Source organism: Hyla sarda, chromosome 9, assembly GCF_029499605.1.
Source record: "Hyla sarda isolate aHylSar1 chromosome 9, aHylSar1.hap1, whole genome shotgun sequence".
NCBI classification, from domain to species: domain Eukaryota; kingdom Metazoa; phylum Chordata; class Amphibia; order Anura; family Hylidae; genus Hyla; species Hyla sarda.
Genome location: NC_079197.1, coordinates 20,461,193 through 20,487,598, shown reverse-complemented (window position 1 = coordinate 20,487,598; position 26,406 = coordinate 20,461,193). Strand labels below are relative to the sequence as shown.

Sequence of the window (26,406 nt, the reverse complement as noted above, 5' to 3'; positions counted from 1 at the left end):
GCGGAGGAAAATTTGCCGTAGCTCAAACTTGCAGCAGGAAACTCACTGTAAACCGCCTGTGTGAATGTACCCTGTACCTCCAGCTGTTGCAAAACTACAACTCCCAGCATGCACTGACAGACCGAGCATGCTGGGAGTTGTACTTTTGCAATAGCTGGAGGCACACTGGTTGGAAAACCTTGAGTTAGGTTCTGTTACCTAACTCAGCATTTTCCAACCAGTATGCCTTCAGCTGTTGCAAAACTACAACTCCCAACATGTACTGATCACTAAAGTGCATGCTGGTTGATGTAGTTATGCAACAACTGGAGGCATGGAACTACAATTCCCAGCATGGCGAGGCAGCCGTTTGCTGTTCGTGCATGCTGGGAGTTGTAGTTTTGCAAGATTTTGGGGGCCACGGTTTAGAAACCACTGCACAGTGATCTCCAAACTGTGGCCCTCTAGATGTTGCAAAACTACAAATCCCAACATGCCCACACAGCAAACAGCTGTCTGGGCATGCTGGGATTTGTAGTTTTGTAACATCTGGAGAGCTAACCTTTAGAGACCACTGTATAGTGGTCTCCAAACTGTAGCCCTCCAGATGTCGCTAGGCAACAACTCACTGGCTTTTGTAGTCTGCATCAGGGAGCCGCACTTCATCGCCATCCGCCGGTCACTGCACAGTTCCCCCATTCTGCCCGGACTACCATGAGTGGGCAGAGCAGGGGAACAGAACCATAAGCCCCGCCCCCGATCTGCTTTTGGTCGGTCGCTTCTGACCGACCAATAGCAGGAATAGGAGGGGTGGCACCCCTTCCACCTCACTCCTATCCCTTCAGGGGGATAGCGGGTGTCTTGGACAGTCCCGATCCCCCTTATTTTCTGGGTCACGGAGACCCGTATGACCCGGAATCGCCACAGTTTGCCAGTCTGAATTAAAGCCGACATAGGGGGGGTCTCTGGACCCCCCCCCTTCAGGGGTTTGCATGATTTCAGCAGGCATCCCGGTCCGGTCCCCGCCCGGCTAGCGGCAGGGACCAGAATTCCCACGGTGTACTGGTTCTTAAGTACCACGGTGTACCTGTACGCCCTTGGTCCCCAAGTGGTTAAGATTCTGAAATATTTAAAGAAGCCCCAAACCAGAGCTGTACATTTCAAGTGCTGATACATGTTTGAGACAAGCTATTCTTTCCCAAACAGCCAAGTCAAGTAGAAGTCTAGTCTTAGTGATCTGTCGACCTATTCACTAGGCAGCCATCTTTATTCATATTATGAAATGCATTAAAAAGCCAAGCAGGCTTATAAAGTATGTAAAAATACCTAAAAGGCCCAATACAACCCTAATGTCTATTGCAGTGGTTGCTAACTGGTGTGTCCCCAGCTGTTACAAAACTACAACTCCCAGCATGCCCGGACAGCCGAAGGCTGTCCGGGCATGCTGGGAGTTGTAGTTTTGCAACAGCTGAAGGCACCCCGGTTGTGAAACACTGGTCTTATGTATATAGGGGGGGGGGTCCTGACTCCCCCTGATGACCTTGTTGTTCTAGTCTACCAGCAACCTACCCCCCCCTCCTCCATTCTGAAAACACGGACTCTCAGCAATGCCAAAAGTTTGTGTGTATGGAGGGATAAGGGGAATATTCAGCTCAAAAATTCCACAATATTTACTGCACAATATGTGCAATAGGATTCCACTGTCTCTCATTCAGGTCGAGGAAATTCTGCAAAATTTAAAGACGTGTCTTAAAACTTCATGAAATTCTGTTCAGAGCCCCATTCAAGTTAAAGTCCCATTGAAGTTTTGAAAACACAGAATTTCCACTCAAATTCCATGCAAATCTGCAATTCCCTTTTCTGCACGGAATCTAAATGGAAAAGCAGAATTTCCGTTCTGTGAACATAGCCTGAACAAGAGAAATGTATAATGAGAAGTATTAACTCCTTAGTCCCAGTCAGTTAAGCCGTTGTAATGACCCCCTAATCTTAAAGAGGTACTCCGGTGGAAAACTATTTTTTATTTTTATTTTTTAAATCAACTGGTGCCAGAAAGTTAAAACAGATTTGTAAATTACTTCTATATAAAAAATCTTAATCCTTCCAGTACTTATCAGCTGCTGAATACTACAGGGGAAGTTCTTTTCTGTCTGACCACAGTGCTCTCTGCTGACACCTCTGTCCATGTCAGGAACTCTCCAGAGCAGCATATGTTTGCTATGGGGATTTGCTCCTACTCTGGACAATTCCAGACATGGACAGAGGTGTCAGCAGAGAGCACTGTGATTAGACAGAAAAGAAATTAAGAAAAGAAAAGAACTTTCTTGGGAGCTATATGCAGCTGATAAGTACTGGAAGGATTAAGATTTTTATATAGAAGTCATTTACAAATCTGTTTAACTTTCTGGTACCAGTTGATTTAAAAAAAAAATAATAATAATAATAATAATTCACTTTAACCCTAATCCTAACCCCTAGCAGTGATCAGCTCTGAGAAGGGCTGAGAGCGCTGAGCTCAGGTCACATTCAGCTACAGGTCACAGTTTTTTTCACTTAACCAGCATACGAAACGCGCAAATCTAGTATTTGACACGGCTCATTGAGGTTGTTCTATAGAAGAAACTGGTCTCCATTTCCAAATCTGTATTACTCCGGCCCATCGTAGTCTTTCATAAATAGTAGTTGATCCGGAACGGAACAGTTTTGCAGCCGGTGGATGAGAAAACTTTCTCCTCTTCAGGGAGATAAACCAGACTGTCTGCCACGGAATGGACGAGGTCTTCTTCAGACACTAACCCCATTTGCTCCAGCTCGCTGCGCACACAGTGCCGGATATGGATGGGGCGGAGAGGTAGAAAAGGCACAAAGACATCGATCAGGTTCTGCTTCATAATCTCAGACTGCCAGAAGCCATCTATATAAAAAACAATACAAAATACATATTGCCCGTGTTTAAAGGGGTACTCCGGTGGAAAACAAACTTTTTAAAATCAACTGGTGCCAAAAAGTTTAAACAGATTTGTAAATGACTTCTATTTCAAAATCTTCATCCTTCCAGTACTTATCAGCTGCTGTATGCTCAGTTCTTTCCAGTCTGACCACAGTGCTTTCTGCTGACCTGTCTGTCTGTCTGTCTGTCTCAGGGACTGTCCAGAGCAGAATATGTTTGCTTTGAGGATTTGCTCCTACTCTGGACAGTTCCTGACATGGACAGAGGTGTCAGCAGAGAGCACTGTGGTCAGACAGAAAAGAACTACACAACTTTCTCTGAAGCATACAGCAACTGACAAGTACTGATTGTATAAAGATTTTTAAAATAGAAGTAATTTACAAGTCTGTTAACTTTTTTTGCACCAATTGATTTAAAAAAAATTGTTTTCCCACAGGAGTGAATTAGTTATTTGGACAAACTCTGCATCGATCAGTAGTACAAGAGAATATAAGAAACCTTGTAATATATCTTATTAGACAATAATGTTTCTTTCTCCTGTCATCAAGCTCCTTCCCTCTCCTGCTGCTAAACTCTTCCGTTCTGAAAGTCAACTTAGCTTGTCCTGTGTTTGCAAGACAAGCAATACAAGTCTATGGAGGGGGAGGAGAGAGCTTTGGCAAACAGCTCTAAGAGAACTGCAGATTATAGATGAAACCTGCAGAGCAGAACTCTGCTGAAAAATACCATATATAAAAGTTATATAATGAGCAGAAATAGTGTTGCTCCTCATGTACACACACAGGGCAGCTTATCCTGAAAGGTCACTTGACAGGTACACTTAAAAAGAAAAGAAAAGGCCATTCCCATCTAATAAATGTGACTGTATATTGCTAGGATATTCCATCACTGTAGGATTATTGGGGATCTGACCTATAGGAATTCCCCACAGATCCTGTATAGTGACCCTACAACAGTGGTGTCCAAACTATGGCCCTCCAGATGTTGCAAAACTACAGCTCCCAGCATGCCCAGACAGCCAAAGGCTGTCCGGGCATGCTGGGAGTTGTAGTTTTGAAACATCTGGAGGGCCATAGTTTGGACATCACTGACCTACAAGCTACTCACTGTGCACCAGAACTGAATTCACTTTACTAGAGATGTGCTGCAGTTCTGGGCACCACTGTTGTACCCCGCAGATCATACATAGTTCTCGCATACCCTAGCTGTAAGCAGTCACCCCAACAATCCAATTTCTCTTGCTGTCCTCCTTACTCAGTGTGGGGCTGAGAAATAGGGCACAAGCTGCATTCTCATACTTGTTGCATGTGTATCCATGTGTTTAATAGGGCTGCACGATATATCGCAAAAGCAATCGAATCGCTATTTTTGCTTTTTGCGATACGACTCCCCCGGGAAAACATGCGATTATCTGCTCGGGCTGGCTCCCGTGGCGGGGGCCAGCCAGAGTAGGTAAAAACTAATTTAAATACTAAACGTCAGTGTTTCCCAACCAGGGTGCCTCCAGTTGTTGTAAAACTACAACTCTTAGCATGCCCGGACCGGCAAAGGCTGTCTGGGCATGCTGGGAGTAGTAGTTTCACAACAGCTGGAGGCACCCTGCTAGAAAAACACTGAGCTAAGGGCGCAGGGAGAAAAAAATAAAAATAAAATAATAATACATCCCTTTCCCTTATCCCCTTACATCCTTCCCTTCAATCCCCTGGTTGGACTTGATGGACGTATGTCTTTTTTCAACCATACTAACTATGTAACTATGTAACTTCTGCTCACCCAGTCCCGGACCCTGCAGATTCATCTCCGGAGTTTCCTCTCTTCTTAGTACAGTAGGACCTTCCCCTTTTCAACCTTTCCCTTGTACTGCAGCAATACACTAGGTTTCCCGGGTCCCGCAGAAGATTTGAAAACTGCCCGGGAAACCCAGTGTATTACTGCAGTACAAGAATGTGACAGAAAGGGGGGAAAATGTGACAAGGGGGAGGGAGACTGTGACAAGGGGGAGGGAGACTGTGACAAGGGGGAGGGAGACTGTGACAAGGGGGAGGGAGACTGTGACAAGGGGAGGGAGACACTGACAAGGGGAGGGAGACTGTGACAAGGGGGAGGGAGACTGTGACAAGGGGGAGGGAGACTGTGACAAGGGGGAGGGAGACTGTGACAAGGGGGAGGGAGACTGTGACAAGGGGGAGGGAGACTGTGACAAGGGGGAGGGAGACTGTGACAAGGGGGAGGGAGACTGTGACAAGGGGGAGGGAGACTGTGACAAGGGGGAGGGAGACTGTGACAAGGGGGAGGGAGACTGTGACAAGGGAGACTGTGACAAGGGGGAGGGAGACTGTGACAAGGGGGAGGGAGACTGTGACAAGGGGGAGGGATGTGACGGGGGAGATGTGAAATAGGCGGTGGGCATAAAATGGGTAGGTAGATGTGAAATGGAGGCGACTGGACATGAAATGGGGGGATTTCACAATTTTTTTTATTATATCGCATTGCATATCGCAATATTTAGGCCCAAAATCGCAATTGCAGATTTTTCCTATATCGTGCAGCCCTAATATATATATATATACATTTTTTTAAAGTGAACCCATAGTTTTACTCACTTTCTTGGTCGGCGATCACAGCTTTAGTAATAGCAGGCACCACGTGACTGAGCTGGATCTCCTCTCTGTCCTTGCGCTCTCTCCAGAAATTTAGCGCCACGTTATTAATGGCGTCTCCTCCTGAATTACTGTACAGATATGAGAACAAAAAGATGCTAAATTCTTATCTTCTTATCTTAGATGCTGTGTAGTTCAACACAACCTGCTGTACAACATCAATAGGATGACTGACCGAAAGAAAGTCCATGCAAATATCTGCCTCCATCACTACCATGTCCTCTCTTTCCTGTTATTGTTTAGAATTAAAATTATACTACCAATACCAAAAGTTATCAACTTTGTACTTAAAGGGGTACTCCGGTGGAAAACTTTTTTTTTTTTAAATGAACTGATGCCAGAAAGTTAGACAGATTTGTAAATTACTTCTATTAAAAAAAATATTTACCCTTCCAGTACTTTTTAGCAGCTGTATGCTACAGAGGAAATTAATTTCTTTTTTGTCTTGTCCACAGTGCTCTCTCCTGACACCTCTGTCCGTGTCAGGAACTGTCCAGAACAGCATAGGTTTGCTATGGGGATTTTCTCCTGCTCTGCACAGTTCCTGATACGGACAGAGGTGTCAGCAGGGAGCACTGTGGACAAGACAAAAAAGAAATTCAAAAAGAAAAGAATTTCCTCTGTAGCAAACAGCTGCTAAAAAAGTACTGGAAGGGTAAAGATTTTTTAATAGACGTCTGTTTCACTTTCTGGCATCAGTTCATTTAAAAATAAATAAATAAATAAATTAAAATGTTTTCCACCGGAGTACCCCTTTAAAAGGAAGCCGCCTGAACCATAAGTCATCATGGTGGTCACTGCACCCCACCGGTCTTGATTTATAGATGTTTCCCTATACCAGTGTTTCCCAACCAGGGTGCCTCCGGGTGTTGCAAAACTACAACTCCCAGCATACCCGGACAGCCGTTGGCTGTCCGAGCATGCTGGGAGTTGTAGTTTTGCAACACCTGAAGGCACCCTGGTTGGGAAACACTGCCCTATACCCAAACATGGAGAGATCTATCAATCAAGGCTGCTAGAGTGGGAAGCCGCTGGGGACCACCATGATGACTTCTGTTCAGGCAGCATGAAAGTGATGACTAGTTCTCTAAAAAATTCTGATCCATGTCACGTTGTCAGGGGATTTGCCACTAAGACTTCCCGGAAAAAGCTGCAAGAGTGTTGACATTAGTCCTGTAATCCCTTCAGACACTTCATTTTGGCTAATAGCTAAAGTTGCCACTTTATTTCATCCATACGACCTAACAGGACACATCACCCATACAATCAGTGGGTATTCCAATATGAATTCAGGTAGAAAGAAACAGACATGGTCGCACTGGGTTGACTGGGAGAGCATGGTAAGTGAGCTGTAGCATCCTGTTCACACTGGTGTGGTGCTGAGCGGCGTCCGCTGCTGCCGTGGCGCCGTGTCTGCGGGGAGGTGCGACCCAGGGACTGGTTTGAGTGGCATTGGGGCCGCTCTGCCAGTGGGTCGTTCCCCCTGTGGGCATTGGTGTCGCGGCTGTGGTGGTCGCCGCCCAGTGCTGCGCCATTTTATGCTAGGGACGTTAGGGACCCACTCTAAATAGGTGGCCTTGACGTGGCGAGTGGGCTTTGTACTTTTTGATCAAAACGTATATACTGATAACCTGTTCGTTTTGGAAATTATGCTGAGAAGAAATTGGATCATAGTGCAAGACTGTAGATGTGCGACCATGTCTGTCTTCTACTTGAGTACACATTGGGTATTCCAATATTCCTGTGACTTCCCAGGTCTCATCGGACTCATTTTCATTGGTGTATAGGTCTCCAAACATATTAAAGGGGTACTCTGGTGGAAAACTTTTTTTTTTTTTTTTTTTTTAAATAAGCTGATGCCAGAAAGTTAAACAGATTTGTAAATTACTTCTATTAAAAAAAAATCTTATTCCTTCCAGTACTTATTAGCTGCTGAATACTACAGAGGAAATTATTTTCTTTTTGGAACACAGAGCTCTCTGCTGACATCTCTGTCCATTTTAGGAATAATCCAGCAGCAGCATATGTTTGCTATGGGGATTTTCTACTCTGGACAGTTCTTAAAGGGGTTATTCAGGAAAAAAGAAAAAAAAAATAACTTTATTTTATAAATCAGCTGGCTCCAGAAAGTTAAACAGATTTGAAAATAACTTCTATTAAAAAAATATTAATCCTTTCAGTACTTATGAGCTGCTGAAGTTGAGTTGTTCTTTTCTGTCTAAGTGCTCTCTGATGACACGTCCCAGGAACCGCCCAGTTTAGAAGCAAATCCCCCACAGCACACCTCTTCTGCTTTGTGCAGTTCCCGAGACAAGCAGAGGTGTCAGCAGAGAGCACTGTTGCCAGACAGAAAACAACAACAACAACTCAACTTCAGCAGCTGATAATTATTGAAAGGATTAAGATTTTTTAATAAGTAGTAATTTACAAATCTGTTTAACTTTCTGGAGCCAGTTGATATAAAAAAATAAAATATTTTTTTTTTCCTGGAATACCCCTTTAAAATGGACAGAGGTGTCAGCAGAGAGCACTATGGTGATGATGTCAGCAGAGAGCTCTGTGTTCCAAAAAGAAAATAATTTCCTCTGTAGTATTCAGCAGCTAATAAGTACTGGAAGGATTAAGATTTTTTTAATAGAAGTAATTTACAAAACTTTCTGGCACCAGTTTATTTAAAAAAATAAAGTTTTCCACCCGAGTACCCCTTTAATAAATTGCTCACTAGGCAATAGCCTAATAGTGTCACCAAGGTACCTCCAAAGTTGAATGAACATTTTTAGTAACAAACATATAAATTTTATTATAAGAAAAGAAAAAAAATTGCAGAAAATCAGCAGACAAGAATGAAGATTTTTTTTTATTAGTCACGTGATCTAAGGAAACGGAACGTGTATTCACCTGATAAATACAAATATGGCCTTCTTGTAGTTCGAACCAAAGACGACCCACGATGGACCAAGAAAGGGGGTAATAACATCTATCAACCCCGGATGCATCTTATCCATCTCCTCGAACAGAAACAAGGAGCGGCTGCAGGCGGTGAGGTTCCCCTGGATCCAGAGCTTTAGATCTTCCTATATCACAAGATGAGAAGCACATCAGGTTACAAAGGAGCTATACAAGACATATCTCCCCCCCCCCCCCCCGCTATTTAGTAGTAAGGCTGAATTCACACCAAGTTTGGGACACAGGGCAGCCAGATCCAGCAGGAGAACTTAAAAACGGCCTCCTGCCCTATCCCTGCAGGACCCCATTCATTTCAAGCCACAGTTTTCAGTCTGGTTCAAAAACCGGTAGGGAAACTAGCCGACCAGAGTCCCTAGCTGAGCCTGGTTAACAACGAAATTAATGGGGTTCGGCAGGGATATGGCAGCAGGCAGTTTTAAATGGGCATGCATTAAAACTAATTTTTGCTATTGCACTTCTTATGGTAAATAAATCTTCCCAATGTACTTTGTTTAAAAAAAAAAAATTATGAAAATGAAGACGTTTTCTATGTTTTGTGTTTAAAAAAGCTGCCACTAGGTGTCTCCCTACTTGTCCAGAGCACATTTCCACCCCCCCCCCCCCCCCATCTCTTGCACAGACTTTGGACTCCTGCTGGCCTGGCTGAAGTCCAAAATCAGGAAATGCAGTCTAGACTGCTGAGGGGTGTGTGTGCTGCCTTATCCAATCAAAGCTCATCTTACACTAAACTGCTCTGGGCTGTATGTAGCAGAGTGAGGGAGGAAGTTCTCCCCTGTATGGCTTCAGATGATGTCACGCCTGCTGGGGAACGCCCCTACCCAGTCTGTAATCTGACTGAGACTGAGCAGAAAATAGAGTAATATCAAAGAGAATGCAGCGGAGAACAAAATAAATGGAACTTGCACTTTCTCCGCTATACTCCCGGCGCTCTGATCGGATTGTTGACATAACTCCGAATAGCGGAGTCCGACAGCAATGTGAACGAGCCCTTAGTAGGCAGCAAAAAAGCTGGAAACTTATGCATCACCTTTAACAACTTTCTTCCGCAATGTCATCGTTGACCTGTGATCTCTTATTTACATTCGCTGCCAACTTACCCTGTGCAAAGAATAAGCGATAAGTCCTCTCATTCCAACACTGCAGTGGACTTGTCACCTGATTACGTAAGACGGTATTAAAGGGTAAGAATGCTCCTACATAAACTATTAGCAATGTAAGGGTTAAAGAGTAACTCATGATCATGTTAAAGGGGTTATCCAGGGGAAAAAAAAATTTTTATACATCAACTGGCTCCAGAAAGTTAAACAGATTTGTAAATTACTTCTATTAAAAAAATCTTAATCCTTTCAGTACTTATGAGCTGCTGAACTTGAGTTGTTCTTTCCTGGATAACCCCTTTAAATGTTATAATCCTCCCAATTCGCTGTCCCCATCATAATAAACCACCCCCTACCTTTATTTTTATTATTTTTTAGTTTTCTACCTTGATATTGCTCTGTATTCTCTGCTCAGCCTCAGTCAAATTCACAGACTGGGAAGGGGCGTTCCCCAGCAGGCGTGACATCATCTGTAGCCATACAGGGGAGAACTTCCTCCCTTAGGCTGCATTCAAACGGCAGTCTAGACCCGTCCCGTTCTTCTCCCTTCAACAAAAAAACGGACAATAACGGATGTTATCCGTTTGTATCCGTTGTTGTTCAGTTAATAAACGAAAAAAAAAGTAAAAACGGATTGAAAAAAACGGATTGACATCTCAAGGCTCATCCGTTTTCCATAGACTTCAATATTAAATTTACTGTATAAATTTTTTTGACAGGAGGAAAAATACTGCATGCACCGTCTTTTCTCCCATAAAAAAATTAAAATAAAAATAAGGAAATGAGCACAGACGGGTGCAAACGGATGTGAAAGGATTGTAAAAAAAAAATCCCATTGACATCAATGGGATTATTTTACACCCGTTTGTAATCCATTTACAAGCAGCAACAACGGAACCTAGACTAGGGGGGAAAAAAAAACAGGGACAGACGGCTGTGTGAACGCACCCTTACACTGCTACACAGCCCAGAGCAGTTCAGTACGAGATGAACTATGATTGGCTAAGGCTGCGCACACACACCTCTCAGCACTCCAGACTGCCTTTCCTGATTTTTGACTTCTGCCAGGCCAGCAGGAGTCCAAAGTCTGTGCAAGAGATGGGGGGGGGGGGGGGGGGGGGGGGTGGAAATGTGCTCTGGACAAGTAGGGAGACACCTAGTGGCAGCTTTTTAAACACAAATAAAACAAAATATTTTTTATTTACCATAAGGAGTGCAATAGCAAAAATTACTTTTTTTGAGTGCCCATTTAACCTTGGAGAATCCATCATTAATGGAAATAGTAGGACAATCAGGACAGCTACTGGGAGTTCCCAGTTACTTTTTTGCTGCCCTGGTGATTAGTCAGACTACAGATTCTCATAGGACAACTGTAGTCTGCTTACACATTAGGTGTACTGTACTGGGAATGGGTGTAGAAAAAAAAAAAGCTGCTGTGCAAAAATAGTATATTGATAAATTAACAGTGTTTTTCAACCAGGGTACCTCCAGCTGTTGCAAAACTACAACTTCCATTGGCTGTCCGGGCATGTTAGTTTTACAACAGCTGGAGGCATACTGGTTAAAAAACAAATTAACTAAATGCAAAGTAAACAGAAGAGAAATCTAAATCAAATCAATATTTGGTTTGACCGCCAAAACAGTATCAATTCCTCTAGGTACATTTGCGGTGTCAGGGATTTTTTAGGATTATAGTCAGATGCAGGATTAACTAATTATACCAAACAGGTGACAATGATCGTCATTTTCATATGTAGGCTGAAACATAAACTGAAATAGAAACAGCTGTGTAGGGGGCATACAACTGGGTGAGGAACAGCCAAACTCTGCCACAAAGGGAAAGCTGTGGAAGACAGTTATGCCACCATGGCAAGACTGGTGTACACATCTACTGTTTGGACAGAAGTGAGCTACATGAAGAGTTTTGACCAAAAAGCCTTTGACGTGGAAACAAGGCCACGTGCCACAACTATTCACCAACTAGGAACAGAATAACTATGCACAATAGAGTAAACATTTCAAATATTTTGCTGTAACAGAAGGCAGACTGTTTGCAAAACTACAACTCCCAGCATGCCCGGACAGCCTTTGACTGTCCGGGCATGCTGGGAGTTGTAGTTTTTTCAACACCTGGAGGCGCACCATTTGGTAAATATGACCTCTGCCATATGACCTCTGTTAGTTGTTGTATGTGGCTCCTACCTTGTACTGATCCACATTCTGGAGATGAGGGAAGTGCAGGATAGGGGAGAAGCGATGGACATACGGACTCCGGACTCCATCCTTGTACAGATGTTTTACCAGCAGAGAGCTCACAAAAGTTTTGCCCGTGCCGCTCCAGCCGTGGAATGACAGCACCAAGGGTTTAGCTGGCTGGTCCGTCTGCAAAAACCCTTTCAGGCCCTTCACCAGCTGCTCCCGTGCCAGGTGCTGCCCGAACACATTACGAGCGAGATCGCAATCCAGTGCTGCGGAGGCAAGAAATAGGCTAAAAAATATATCATTTTTATATCGATGACATTAAGAAGAAGAATCCTAAATGCATATTAAAGGGCTACTCTGCCCCTTGACATCTTATCCCCTATCCAAACGATAGGGGATAAGATGTCTGATCGCGGGGGTCCCCAGCGATCTCCCTACTGCACCCGGCATTTGTTTAGAGCGTCGGGTGCAGCGCTGAAGGTTCGCGATGTCATGGACATGCCCACTCAATGCAAGTCTATGGGAGGGGGCGTGACGGTCATCGGCCATAGACTTGCATTGAGGGGGCACAGTCACGAGCGGGGGTATGACTGTGACGTCACGCGCCTCCGCCCCGCATCGCCAGTCATACGGCACAGAGCGAATTTCGAAGATATTGCTCCCTGTCTCCATGACCTATTACTATTATGAAAGAGCAGCCCATAGCACATCAGGGATTGGCACATTTGGTTTATATTTAGGAGCCAGGATGCCGCATGTCACACAACATCATATGATCCCCTCATGTATCACAGTCATAAGTGCCCCCACATCTCTCCGTGTGTCACAGACATTACAGTATTTTCTTCTCCACTTATGTCAGTGATTATTTGTGTCAGTAATCTAATCTCCTCATGTGTGACCCCTCAAGAGGTTAATTATTAAAGGAAATATACAGCGAAAAAACAACCGACCGATAGGACCCCCGCGGCTCTCCTGTGCAGGAGAAGTGTCGGCCATAACATGACGTTGCGGCCGTCACGCCCCCCTCCATGTATCTCTTTGGGAGGTCGCCGCTACTCGCATTAGCCTGCGCACAGCGCGACAATACAGGGGCCCTGTTCGGAAGATCGCGATCAGACCCCCGCGATCAGACACTTATGCCTTATCCTGTGGCTAGGGGATAAATTGTTTTCGCTGCAGATGTCCTTTAAGATATATATATAAAAAATAATTGTAAATAAATAAATAAATAAAAAACACTAGAAATGTGACAACTCTGATCTCTCTGATCTACTATGCAAAACCACAACTCCCAGCATGCCCGGAGATTCACTGGCTGGGGCAGTGTTGAGAAAGGCTGGGGCAGCCTCTTGAGAAAGCCGCAGAGGCGGCAAAACATGTAGAGGCGGCAATAGTGTTTGTTTTTAAGCAGTACTAGTGTGTTACCCCCTAGATAAGTAGCCACTGCAGGGCTACCTCTCTCCAGAGGTAGCCCTGCAGTGGCTACTTATCTAGGGGGTAACCCCAGGCTTAGGCCCTGGGGTTTAGTGTATTGCTGATAATTGGCCTCTTACTACCCCAAGGGTAGTTTTGTTTAGTTTTCCAAACAGTGTGTCTCCAGCTGTTGCAAAACTACAACTCCCAGCATGCCCGGAGAGTAACTGGCTGGGGCAGTGTTTTCCAGTGTGTCTCCAGCTGTTACAAAACCACAACTCCCAGCATGCCCGGAGAGTCACTGGCTGGGGCAGTGTTTTCCAAACAGTGTGTTGGAGACAAAACCACAACTCCCAGCATGCCCGGAGAGTCACTGGTTGGGGCAGTGTTTTCCAAACAGTGTGTCTCCAGCTGTTGCAAAACTACAACTCCCAGCATGCCCAGACAGCCTTCGGCTGTCTGGGCATGCTGGGAGTTGTAGTTTTGCAATAACTGGGGACACACTGGGGGAGATTTATCAAAACCTGTCCAGGGGAAAAGTTGCTGAGTTGCCCATAGCAACCAATCAGATTGCTTCTTTCATTTTCTAGAGGCCTTTTCGAAAATGAAAGAAGCGATCTGATTGGTTGCTATGGGCAACTCAGCAACTTTCCCTCTGACAGGTTTTGATAAATCCCCCCCCCCCTTTTGAAAATCCCGCTGAACCTGGAAGTACAAAACACAGATGACGTCATACCCACCATCGAGGTCCGGCCGGAAGCTGCAGTCGCAGGAGTTGTACAGGCTGCAGTGAAGAGCCGGCATTTGCCAACATCCTCCGGTCCTTAGCATCACCAGGAGCAGCAGCAGCAGTCTGACGCCTCCCGCCATCCTCTACCTGCCCCGCAGCATGACGGGAACCGGAGTCCTCTCCACACTGCACGTGCGTCCCCAACTACTCCCTCTACTGGGAACAACAATCCGCGGGCGACATCACAGTCACGTGACCCTATCAGCTGACCGCCCCCTTTGGTTTGTATGCGAAGAGGAAGTGCTGGAAAACGTCTACATCACAGCAAGGCGTGCGGCGTACGGGCGTCATCTGCTGGTGGCGAGGAGTACTGCAGCACACTGCATAAGCAGATCTTACATCTCAGGCCTCATTCACACTGCAGTATTTGAGCAATATTTCTTCTTTTTTTTCTTTTCTTTTTTTTTTATTCTTTTAGGCCAGTCCAGACAGAAGAAACATTTAGGCTGGGGCTACATGGCAGGGTAACATGACGAGAGATTTGGCTGAGCAAAGCAGATGGGGTTGCCCTGCAACCTTTAACCTCTTAAAGGGGTACTCCGCTTCTCAGCGTTAGGAACAAACTGTTCCGAACTCTGGAGCCGACGCCGGGAGCTTGCGACATCATTGCACCGCCTCCTCATGCTGTCACGCCCCTCAATGCAAGTCTATGGGAGGGGGTGTGATGTCATGAGGGGGCAGGGCTATGACATCACAAACTCCCGGCTCCAGCGTCTGGAACAGTTTGTTACACTGAGCAGCGGAGTACCCTTTTACGTTCAGACGAGCGGATTTACAGCGTATTTTACGCTGCAGATCCTCCGCTGAAGGACCTCTGTATGGTGGCTTTACATGTGCCTGCTCGGAGCGGCAATACGCCATTACGTGCAGACACACTGAAGTGATGTGCGAGTTGCCGCGCATGCGCGGTGTACTCGCACACATGGCAGCCGCTCTCCCTGCTCTATGAGCTAGGCCGAGAGCTGTCGCGATGTGTGAGTATACTGTGCATGCGCACGGCGACTCGCACCTCGCAGTGTGTCTGCTCAAAGCGGCGTATTGCCACTCTGAGCAGGCACATGTAAAAGCAGCATACAGAGGTCCTTCAGCGGCGGATCTGCAGCGAAATCTGCTGAGAAAATCCGCTTGTCTGAACACCACCAATTAAGGACACCACCAATTTTATTTAGCGTTTTCATTTTTTCCTCCTCGCTTTCTAAAATCCATAACTTTTATGTTTCCATTCCCAGACCCATATGAGGGTTTGTTTTTTGCGTGACCAGTTCTACTTTGTAATGACATTACTCATTTTACCCTAAAATGTATGGTAAACCCAAAAAATTATTTTTTGTGTAAGGAAATGTAAACAAAAATCATAATATTGCAAATTTGGGAGGTTTCGTTTTCGCGCTATATACTTTACGGTAAAAATTACATGTTTTCTTTATTCTCTGGGTCAATACGATTAAAATGATACCCATGATTACATACATTTCTTTTATTGTACTGCTTTTAAAAATCTCAAACTTTTTTTTAACAAAATCAGTACGTTTAAAATCGCCCTATTTTGACCACCTAACTTTCTTATTTTTCTGTATGTGTGAGGGCTCATTTTTTGCACCATGATCTGTAGTTTGTTTTAGTACCACTTTTGCATATATGTGACTTTTTGATCGCTTTTTGTTATTTATTTATTTATTTTTTGCAGTTTGGTGTGAAAAAAGGAAAATATTTTTGACTTTTTTTTTTATGCCGTTCTCCATTTCATTTTTAAATAAAGTTCCTATTGTCCTAATGAAATTTTATTTTAGGATCACTAAGTAAACATGTGCAAAGTAAAAAACCGTATAGTGAAAAACAGGATTGAACCATAGACACCTACAGTTCTCATTGACTTTCATGTTAAAACAACCGTATACGGCTAAAATACGGTTTTTCAAACCAAAACAAATCCGTAGTCGACCACGGTTTTTAGTACAGGGGGGAAAAAAAAGTATTGGAAGCTAAACGAACGCAAACGGATGCTTCGTTGTACATACGGTTTTCAATGACTTGTCTATGGATATGTTTTCCAATACGGTTGCAAACTGTACACTGCAACCATACGGACAAAACGTGATGTGAACCCAGCCTTATCTGACCCACATGGCAGGGATCTCCGATGTGAGTTACTGACAGCAGGTGTCAGCTGCAGATATATAATGCGCTCCAAATACGTCAATATGATGTGAATTATTTCATCTAGGGCGCTGTTCACCCACATTATTTTGGAATAAAAGCTGCACATGCTTTCAAGTGCTGGATCACCTGCACCCGCCGGTTATGGAGCCGGCTCAGTTTTGAAGAAAACCATGAGCAATGTCTCTGAAAATAGGGAACTAAGTAATCGGCTGTTTGAAGAGGCCGCAGCATTAGGGTGTGTTTACACTGAGGAATTCACGAGGAGTAATTTCGGGATTCTGCTTGAAGAATGAACATGTTCTTTCTTCAAGTGGAAAGGAATTCAGTGTCGGAATTCCGCTAGCAGAATTTCCGATGAAAGAAAAAGAGTAATCTTCAGCTCACCTCCCACTGGTCTTGCAAGGATCCTAAGCCTGGCCCAGCTTGATACACAGTATGAGAAGACATTCGAAGTGGATCCAGCAATTCCAATAAAACATCGATTTTATTCGTTATTCAACAGCATAAAAATCTTTCATGAGTGGCACTCACAGCACACCACCTAGCCAGTGATACACAGCAACATGGACGCGCTTCGAGCGCATGCGCGCTCTTGATCACCATGATGATCGCCATGACTGGTGATCAAGAGCGCGCATGCGCTCGAAACGCGTCCATGTTGCTGTGTATCACTGGCTAGGTGGTGTGCTGTGAGTGCCACTCATGAAAGATTTTTATGCTGTTGAATAACAAATAAAATCGATGTTATATTGGAATTGCTGGATCCACTTCGAATTTCTTCTCATAGCAGAATTTCTGCAGTGTGAACAGGACAGCAGAAAAAAACATTAAAGTCAATGGGCAGAGGGGATGTGCATTCATTTGGAGAGGAGAATTCAAGAGGAATTACTCGAGTAAATTCCTCTTGAATTACTCCATGTGAGTGCACCCTTAGTGTGAGCACCATGTCTGAACTCTTAGGCTAGGTTCAGACTACAGAATCTCCGGGTAGAAAATTTCCACCCGGAGATTCCGAGTGCGGCCAGTGCTGACTGATTCAGGACCGTGCGGACACTGCAGTCTCCAATAGACTGCAATGTGTTCCGTGCGGATTTCCGCCTGAAGAAAGGCGTTGCTCTTCCAAGCGGATTTTCCGTTCACGAATTCCGCTTCACAAATTCCGAAGTGTGAATTTGTGAACGGAAAACCATTCACTATACAGTACATTTTAGCAAGCAGAATTTCCGCCTGCAATTTCAAAGCGAAATTGCAGGTGGAAATTCCGTAGTCTGAACCTAGTCTTACAGCTGCTTGTCCTGTCTATTGCCGTGCTATTACTAGTGGTGGGGCAAGGTACTGCAGTGTTACCCTGTTACTTTCAATGTTACAATACTGCAATTCCTTGCTCCACTGCTACTAATAGTATGGGCTAAGGATGCATGATGGACAAGACAAACAGCAGTAAACATTGAAAAGTCTACTTCTCCAGAGGAGACTGCGACATGGCCCCTTCAAAACACCGGATTGGTCTATAAACTGTCCCCATTACCTTGTAGATGAAGGGTGTTCGGACGGAAGCTTCTCTGATGCCTCACTATGCTAAAAAATTACTTTAATGACTGTTCCAAATGCTGTGCCCTACATCTATAAGGTAATGGGGAGGGCTTATTAGGGTGAGGGGATTAGAGACACAAGCCCCAACTAATATGTCTTCCTCCCCAAAAATAAATGATTTAAATACATATATAATAATGTAATTACAGTGGTCCCTCAACATACGATGATAATCCGTTCCAAATGAACCATCCTTTGTTGAAACCATCGTATGTTGAGGTATGTAAAGTATAGGACAGTGGTCTCCAACCTGCGGACCTCCAGATATTGCAAAACTACAACTCCCAGCATGCCCGGACAGCCGGGGCATCTTGCCCATCCAGCCCGGGGCATCTTGAAGACTTCTCCTGGTCGCAACTTGTTTCTGCAAAATCCTCACTGCAGAACAATAATGACCTCTATAGAAACTCCACGTTTATTACCCCATACAGTAATAGTGCCCACTTTGTGCCCCCATTTAGTAGTTAGGCCTCCTCTGTGCCCCAATATAGTATTAGGCCCAGCTCTGTCCCCTCACATAATAGGCCTACCTCTGTGCCCCTATATAGTATTAGGCCCCCTCAGTGCCCCCATATAGTACTGGGCCCTCTGTACCCCCATATAGTAGTTACGCCAACCTCTGTGCCCCCGTATAGTAGTTAGGGCCCACACTGTGCACCCTGTATATATTAAGCCAATCTATGTGCCTCTTTGGTGGTCACTAGAATAATGTAGTTGGTGAAGATGTGGGTAGCAGTCCTCGAAGTACATAGTCACGCAGCTGTGTGGTAGAAGCCAAATCCCTGTTGTACCACAAACTTTTTTTCTAATGAATCTTACATAAGATCCAGGTATAAGGCTAGGTTCACACTGTGGAATTTCTGGGCAGAATTTCTGCCGGTGATCGAGCTGGGGGCGCTAGGACCGAGCAGACTGCATTGCTGCCCCCATAGACTGCAATGCATTTCTGGGTGGATCTTTTGGGAGATCTGCTCAGAAATGCATTGCCATCTATTGGGACGCCAATGTAGTCTGCTCGGTCCTAGTGCCGTTGTCTCGATCTCCGGCAGAAATCCCACATTGTGAACCTAGACTTAGACCTCTGTGCCAGTTTAGTTTTTCTATATCAATAGAGCATAAAAGGGGGATAGAAGCAGTCTGCGCATGCGTTAGCACTGTGGTTTCTGGCAGATGCGCAGATTGCACACACGGGGCTGCTGCCGCCCAAATAAGGCTAGGTTCACATCAGTGTTGTGGAGCTCCGTTATACTAGCTGATAACGGGTTTGGGACAGAGGTTCTCACAACTGATATCAACAGAACCCAAGAAGGTCCTATCACTTTCAATGGGGTCCACTGGGGTTTTCATTAGATGGCCGTTATTTTGCAAGATTATAGCGGAAAAAAAATTGACATGCAGGGTTTTAAGGGCTTTAATTTGAGGTGGAATTCCGCAAGCGGAAATTCTGCTGTGTGAATAGACCCTAAGACTGGGTTCACACTGTGGAATCTGGGCAGAATTTCTGCCGGAGATTGAGCCGGCGGGACTAGGACTGCGCGGACTGCATTGCTGTCCCCATAGATGTCAATGCATTTCTGAGCAGATCTTCCAAAAGATCCACCCAGAAATGCATTACAGTCTATGGGGACAGCGATGCAGTCCGCGCGGTCCTAGTACCGCCTGCTCAATCTCCGGCAGAAATTCACTGGGTTCACATCACGTTTTTACCAATACGGGACCACATAAGGCTGGGGGAAGCTAAAACCTTGCGCTCCCGTATCCCTGCCGTATGTAGTTCATTTCAATGAGCCGACCAGAGTGAAAAGCTGACTCCGGTCGGCTCATTTTTGCCCCGTATGCGGTTTTCCACGGACCTCAAACCGTGGTCCACTACAGTTTTAGGTGAGGTGGGAAAACCGCATATGGGGCAAAAATGAGCCGACCGGAGTCAGCGTTTCACTCCGGTCGGCTCATTGAAATGAACTACATACGGCAGGGATACGGGAGCGCAAGGTTTTAGCTCCCCCAGCTGTATGCGGTCCCGTATTGGTAAAAACATGATGTGAACCCAGCCTTAGGAGAATAGAAGATGGGGAGAAAAGCAGGGGAGAGATAAAGATGGAGACCTATCCCTTATGTAAGAAGTTACCACCCACTTAGCTGTAAGATTGACAAGGTAGTGAAGAGCCACCTGCATATTATGACAAGATCCTATCCAGAGATAAAGGAATTTTTATTGTCACCCCTAATTTGCTATAAGAGGTCTGAAGGAGGTCTGAGGGACAGGTTAGTATGGAGTGATGTTGGCTCGGCATCCAATAACCTAAAACAGACAGCGATTAGAGGTAAAAAGAAGGGGAATGATTCCTTTGTGCACAATGCAGGTTATAACAGCTACATATTGGGGAAGTCTGTCCCAAGTAAGAACTTTTATACCTGTGAGTCCAGAAATGTGATTTATACCACCAAGTGCCCACGTGGTCTCCCATACGTGGAGGAGACCACCCTGCGTGTACGAGATCGCATTTATAGGCAAAAATCTTCGATAAGCTGTAGCAATGTATTGTTCTTATTATATGGAGACCACCTGCAGAACGCAACGGGACGAGATCGGATACTTCCAGGCGCAAAAGCTTAGTATTCAAACAGCCGTCACAGACATTTAAAGGAAATCTGTCATCAGAATCACCCGCACTAAACGTGTTACACAGACTTGTAGTGCGGGTGATCCTGGTTAAAAATGGTTCAGCGGTTCTTCAGATATCTATATCTTTAGTTTTCTGTTATTCCCTGGCTTGGGTCTTATCAGCTTGGACTCGGCCACACGTCATTCTAGCTGGGCGGAGCTGCCGCCCGGCTCATGAATATTCATGAACTTATCATCGTAGTCTAACTCCTTTTTCTAGGTCACGTGGGGAGGGCCACGCATGCGCCGTGTTCCGTACACCTGGAAGCGGCGTTCTCCACCCGGCTTAACTCGAGCTGTGGCCCGTCTTCTTACTTGTATTGGGCCGCAGCTCGAGTTAAAGGAGTACTCCGGTGCACACTTTTTTCATTTTATCCCGTCCGGGCTGCAAAATAAAAGAAAACACACTTCATCTTACCTGCCAACGAGCCCCCGGAGCTCCGGTACAGGTGTTCAGTCCCCGGGCTGTATTCTTCTTACTTCCTGTTAGCCCGGCACGTCACACGGAGCTTCAGCCTATCATTGGCCGAGGTGAGACATCGCTGCGGCCAGTGATAGGCTGAAGCTCCGTGTGACGTGCCGGGCTAACAGGAAGTAAGAAGAATACAGCCGGGAACGAACACCTGTACCGGAGTGTCCCGGAGCTCCGGGGGCACGTTGGCCGGTAAGAGAAAGTGTGTTTTCTTTTATTTTGCAGCCCGGACGGGATAAAATGAAAAAAGTGTGCACCGGACTACTCCTTTAAGCCGGGGGGGAGAACGCCGCTTCCGGGTGTACGGAACACGGCGCATGCGCGGCCCTCCCCACGTGACCTAGAAAAAGGAGTTAGACTACGATGATAAGTTCATGAATATTCATGAGCAGGGCGGCAGCTCCGCCCAGCTTGAATGAAGTGTAGCCGAGTCCGAGATGATAAGACCTCCCACTGAGTCCCAAGCCAGGGAATAACAGAAAATTAAAGATATAGATATCTGAAGAAGCGCTGAACCATTTTTAACCAGGTAAGAAGCGTTTTAATCAGGATCACCCGCACTACAGGCCTGTGTAACACGTTTAGTGCGGGTGATTCTGATGACAGATTTCCTTTAAAATAACAAAAGATTTATTTGCAAAACACAAGACAAAGGGGGAGATTTATCAAGACCTGTCCAGAGGAAAAGTTGCCCAGTTGCCCATAGCAACCAATCAGATCACTTCTTTCATTTTGCAGAGGCCTTTTCATAAATGAAAGAAGCGATCTGATTGGTTGCTATGGGCAACTCAGCAACTTTTCCTCTGGACAGGTTTTGATAACTCTCCCCCAAAGTGTTTCAAGGGGCATATCTCCTATTCCCTCAGGTCATATTATAATGTGGATCCGAGGCTTTGACAGCAAATCCACGCTACACGCTGGTGGTTTTAAATGGGCACTGTCAGATTAAAAAAAAAATGTTATATGTTGTACATCTTGGCCAAACATTAATCTTTCTAATATACTTCATAAACATTTTTTTATCTCCTTTTTATAGAAATCATGGCTTAGAGAGAAAGACCACTAGGGGTTTCAAGCTGAAACACAGGCTGGGACCAAGTCCAGGAAGTGAAGGCGGGACTAGCACTCCTCTGTGCTCACTCCTGTCCTATCAGACTGCAGCATGAAAACAGAAAGGAAGGGGTTACAGAGCAGCGTAAGCACGTGCTATACTGGGGGGCCCCCAGCTGATTCCTGTAGCAGCAATCACCGCAGCCGGCTATTAACCCTTTAGATCAACATTGACAGCGGCATCCGAAGGGACATTTAATGTGTCCCTGGTTGTATAGTGGGGTGGATTGCCCCCCTTCCCCCACATGGCGATCGAGTTAAATAAAAGTATTAAAAAAAAAAAACACCCACCACCCCTCTTTTCCCATTTAAAAAACATGTAAACATAATAAAAATGAACATATTAGGTAATGCCGCATGCATAATTGTCTGAACTATTAAAATATTACTTTATTCATCCCGAACAGTGGTATAAACATGGTATAATACAAATGGTATAAACGTAAAAAAAATGTTATTTTGTGTCACATCATATCCCAAGAAAAAATTACATAAAAAGCGATCGAAAAGTCAGATCAGTACCACAATGGTACCGATAAAAACTACAGGTCATGGCGCAAAAATGTGGCCTCGTAGAGTCTGTTAAACAAAATATAAAAAAAGTTATAGGGGTTAGAAAATGGCAATTTAAAATTAAATTTCATTTTTTTTTTTTAAAGTTAAAGTACCGTATTTTTCGCCCTATAAGACGCACCGGCATATAAGACAGCGGCAATTTTAAAGGTGCAAAATCTAGAAAAAAAAGATTCTGAACCCAACAGTGATCTTCAACCTGCGGATCTCCAGATGTTGCAAAACTACAACTCCCCGCATAGTTTTGCAACATCTGGAGGTCCGCAGGTTGAAGACCACTGGAGGAGGTAATACTCACGTGTCCCCGCCGCTCCGGACCCGTCACCGCTGCCCTGGATGTCACTCCATCGCTGTCGCCGCGTCCCCGTGGTGTCCACGACGCTCTGGACGTCTTCTTCCCCGGGGATCCACGCTCTCCGTTGCCGTCATCACGTCGCTACACGTGCGCGACGACGTGATGACGTCGAAGGTGAGCGCTGGCCATGGAGGGGATCCCGGCACGGAGCAGACACCGAGGAGGCAGGTAAGGTAATGTTAGCTGTTCGGGACGCAGCAATTTCACCGTGGCGGTCCCGAACAGCCCGACTGAGCAGTTGGGTTAGTGTCACTTTCGCTTCAGACGCGGCGGTCAGTTTTGATCGCTGCGTCTGAAGGGTTAATACAGGGCATCACCGCGATCGGTGATGTCCTGTATTAGCCGCGGGTCCTGGCCGTTGATGGCTGCAGGGACCGCCGCGATAGGTGTGTATTCGCCGTATAAGACGCACCGACTCCCCCCCCAGTTTTGGGTAAGAAAAAATGCGTCTTATACGGCGAAAAATACGGTATTTTTTTTATTTATTAGCAAAACATGATTCATACTATTGTTTTAATCATGCCGACCTAAAGTGTCAAGATTACATGTTAGTTTTACTGCACAGTGAATGGCATAAAAAAAAAAGAAACCACCCCAAATTAGTAAAATAGCTTTTTTTATTCACCGCACAAATATTTTTTTCTCTGGTTTTGAGCATATTCTATAGAAAAATGAATGTGTACGTTACAAAGCACAATTGGTCCCGCAAAAAACAAGCCCATATATATATGGGTGTGTAGATAAAAAAATTAAAGGGTGAGGAGTGGAGATGAGCGAACTTACAGTAAATTCGATTCGTCACGAACTTCTCGGCTCGGCAGTTGATGACTTATCCTGCGCAAATTAGTTCAGCTTTCCGATGCTCCGGTGGGCTGGAAAAGGTGGATACAGTCCTAGGAAAGAGTCTCCTAGGACTGTATCCACCTTTTCCAGCCCACCGGAGCACCTGAAGGCTGAACTAATTTATGCAGGATAAGTCATCAACTGCCGAGCCGAGAAGTTCGTGACGAATCGAATTTACTGTAAGTTCGCTCCTCTCTAGTGAGGAGGAAAAAAACTAAAGGGCAACAACGAAAATTGACCTGGTCCTTAAGGGGTTAAGCTTAAAATGATAATTGATATAAATTGATAGATCACCAAGATATTAGGCAGCACTGTGCAAAGCTTATCATCACTCCAATGAATACACATAGGAGACTGTACAGATAGAGGTCTATGGAGACACATCGGTCCATACAGTCTTATGGCAGATGACACAGCCAATCACTTCCTCCTTGGACTGCTAATTCCCGTCCATGCAGCTGTCAACTGTAGATCTCGCGAGACATCAGAAGCTTCGAGACCTCTTCATACCGCACAGTGGAAAAAAAAAAAAAAGGTGGGTGCGCGGCGGACGTTCTTGCGAGATTAGCGATAGGAAATTTCGCGCAAACTCGCGAGATCTCGGAGAGTGCGCTCAGTAGGAGGGAGGAGGAAGAAGAAGAAGAGGGAGGGGGGAAACAGGAGAGTGGGGGGTGGAGGAGATCTCGCGAGATTACGTCCCGGAGCAGCAGACGGAGAGGTGGTGTTGGAGAGGAGGAGAAGGGGGCGGGACCGGCGCAGTCTCGCGAGACCTGGCACCGCGGCTCTTGCGCTCAGGGGTCCAGCAGTCAGTAGGGGGCTTTGGCTTGGTTTTAAGATGGCGGAGGCGGCTGGAGCTCGGGAGTGAAGCTGCTGACCGAACAGGTAACCGGCACCGGGGGTAGTATTGTGGAGTGACGGGGGGGTGACGTGTAGGCGGCGGAGCGGTAGGACCGGGGCAGCTGACACACGGGGGCGGCCTCTTGTTTATTCCCGGCGCTTCACTACAGCCCTGGCGGCCTCCTCCTCCTTCTCCTCCCCCCTTGTCTGATTCCTGTCACCCGTGAGGCGGCCGGTTCTCCTCACAGCCCGGCCCGGCCTTTCCCCTCACCGCCCGCTCGTGTCCTCTCTTCCCCTCTCAGGCCGCCGGGGCCTCTCCTTCCGCGTCTCCCCGGCCGGGCCGCCTCCTGACACCCGCTAGGCCTCGGCCTTTCCTCCTAACATCCTCGTTGCCCCTTTGACACGACTGTGAACCCCCCCCCCACCACCACCCTCTGCTTCCCGGCCTGTGCGCACGCTCTTGCCGCCTTGAGTGTGAGTGACCATGACCCAGCTTTTTTTTTTTTTTTTCTCCTGCCGGTGAGTGCCGGCTCGTCAGGCGAGGTAGTCACGTGACGCCTGCTTCTTAAAGCGACAGCCCCCCCCCCCCTTTTTAAGGGACATTCTATTCTCCTTTCAGGCTATTGTTCTCTGTAAGCAGCCACTAGGATGACAGATTACTACTGTATCAGACAACTGGCCACTTGTCATATAGTTATGTATATATCATTGGGCTTCACACAGTAGACTGCCAGCTATTGCAAAACTACAATTCCCAGCATGCCCGGACAGCCCATGCTGGGAGTTGTAGTTTTGCAACAGCTGGAGGTACCCTGTTTTAAGACCACTTATAAACATTCTTTAGCATTATATATCATTGTTTCCAAAGGGTTTGTATAAATAAAGTTTTATTGATGCCTTCTGAAAGTGTTGCGGTAGTTGCGCCTCTGACATTTGTTTCAGGCTTTTTTTTTTTCTCAATGAACTTTATTTATGCAAAACTGAATATTCTGACTGCTATTGTTCTCTGTAAGCAGCCACTAGGATGACAGATTACTACTGTATCAGACAACTGGCCACTTGTCATATAGTTATGTATATATCATTGGGCTTCACACAGTAGACTGCCAGCTATTGCAAAACTACAACTCCCAGCATGCCCGGACAGCCGTTGGCTGTCCGGGCATGTGGGGAGTTGTAGTTTTGGAACAGCTGGAGGCACCCTGTTTTAAGACCACTTATAAACATTCTTTAGCATTTTATATAATTGTTTCCAAAGGGTTCGTATAAATAAAGTTTTATTGATGCCTTCTGAAAGTGTTGCGGTAGTTCAGGCTTTTTTTTTTTTCCTTTCCCCAATGAACTTTATTTATGCAAAACTGAAGATTCCGACTGCTATTGTTCTCTGTAAGCAGCCACTAGGATGACAGATTACTATTGTATCAGACTACTGGCCACTTGTCATATAGTTATGTATATATCATTGGTCTTCACACAGTAGATTGCCAGCTATCGCAAAACTACAACTCCCAGCATAAGTGGTCTCAAAACAGTGTGCCTCCAGCTGTTGCAAAACTACAACTCCCAGTATGCTGGGAGTTGTAGTTTAGCAACAGCTTTAGGCACCCTGTTTTAAGACAACTTATAAACATTTTTCAGCATTATATATCATTGTTTCCAAAGGGTTCGTATAAATAAAGTTTTATTGATGCCCTCTGAAAGTGTTGCGGTAGTTCAGGCTTTTTTTTTCCCCCCAAT

At 45.5% G+C, this 26,406-nt stretch overlaps 1 protein-coding gene across 1 annotated transcript; it reads right to left on the bottom strand.

The window, feature by feature from the left end:
• Window positions 1–1,214: 1,214 nt before the first annotated feature.
• Window positions 1,215–14,565, bottom strand: TOR2A (torsin family 2 member A). The gene is made up of 5 exons (XM_056539762.1): window positions 14,012–14,565; window positions 11,856–12,121; window positions 8,488–8,663; window positions 5,533–5,660; window positions 1,215–2,893 (listed from the first exon to the last, which is right to left on the bottom strand). Exons 1-5 carry the CDS (start codon window positions 14,139–14,141, stop codon window positions 2,649–2,651), a joined length of 945 nt encoding a protein of 314 aa, XP_056395737.1. The 5' UTR covers window positions 14,142–14,565; the 3' UTR covers window positions 1,215–2,648.
• Window positions 14,566–26,406: the final 11,841 nt, after the last annotated feature.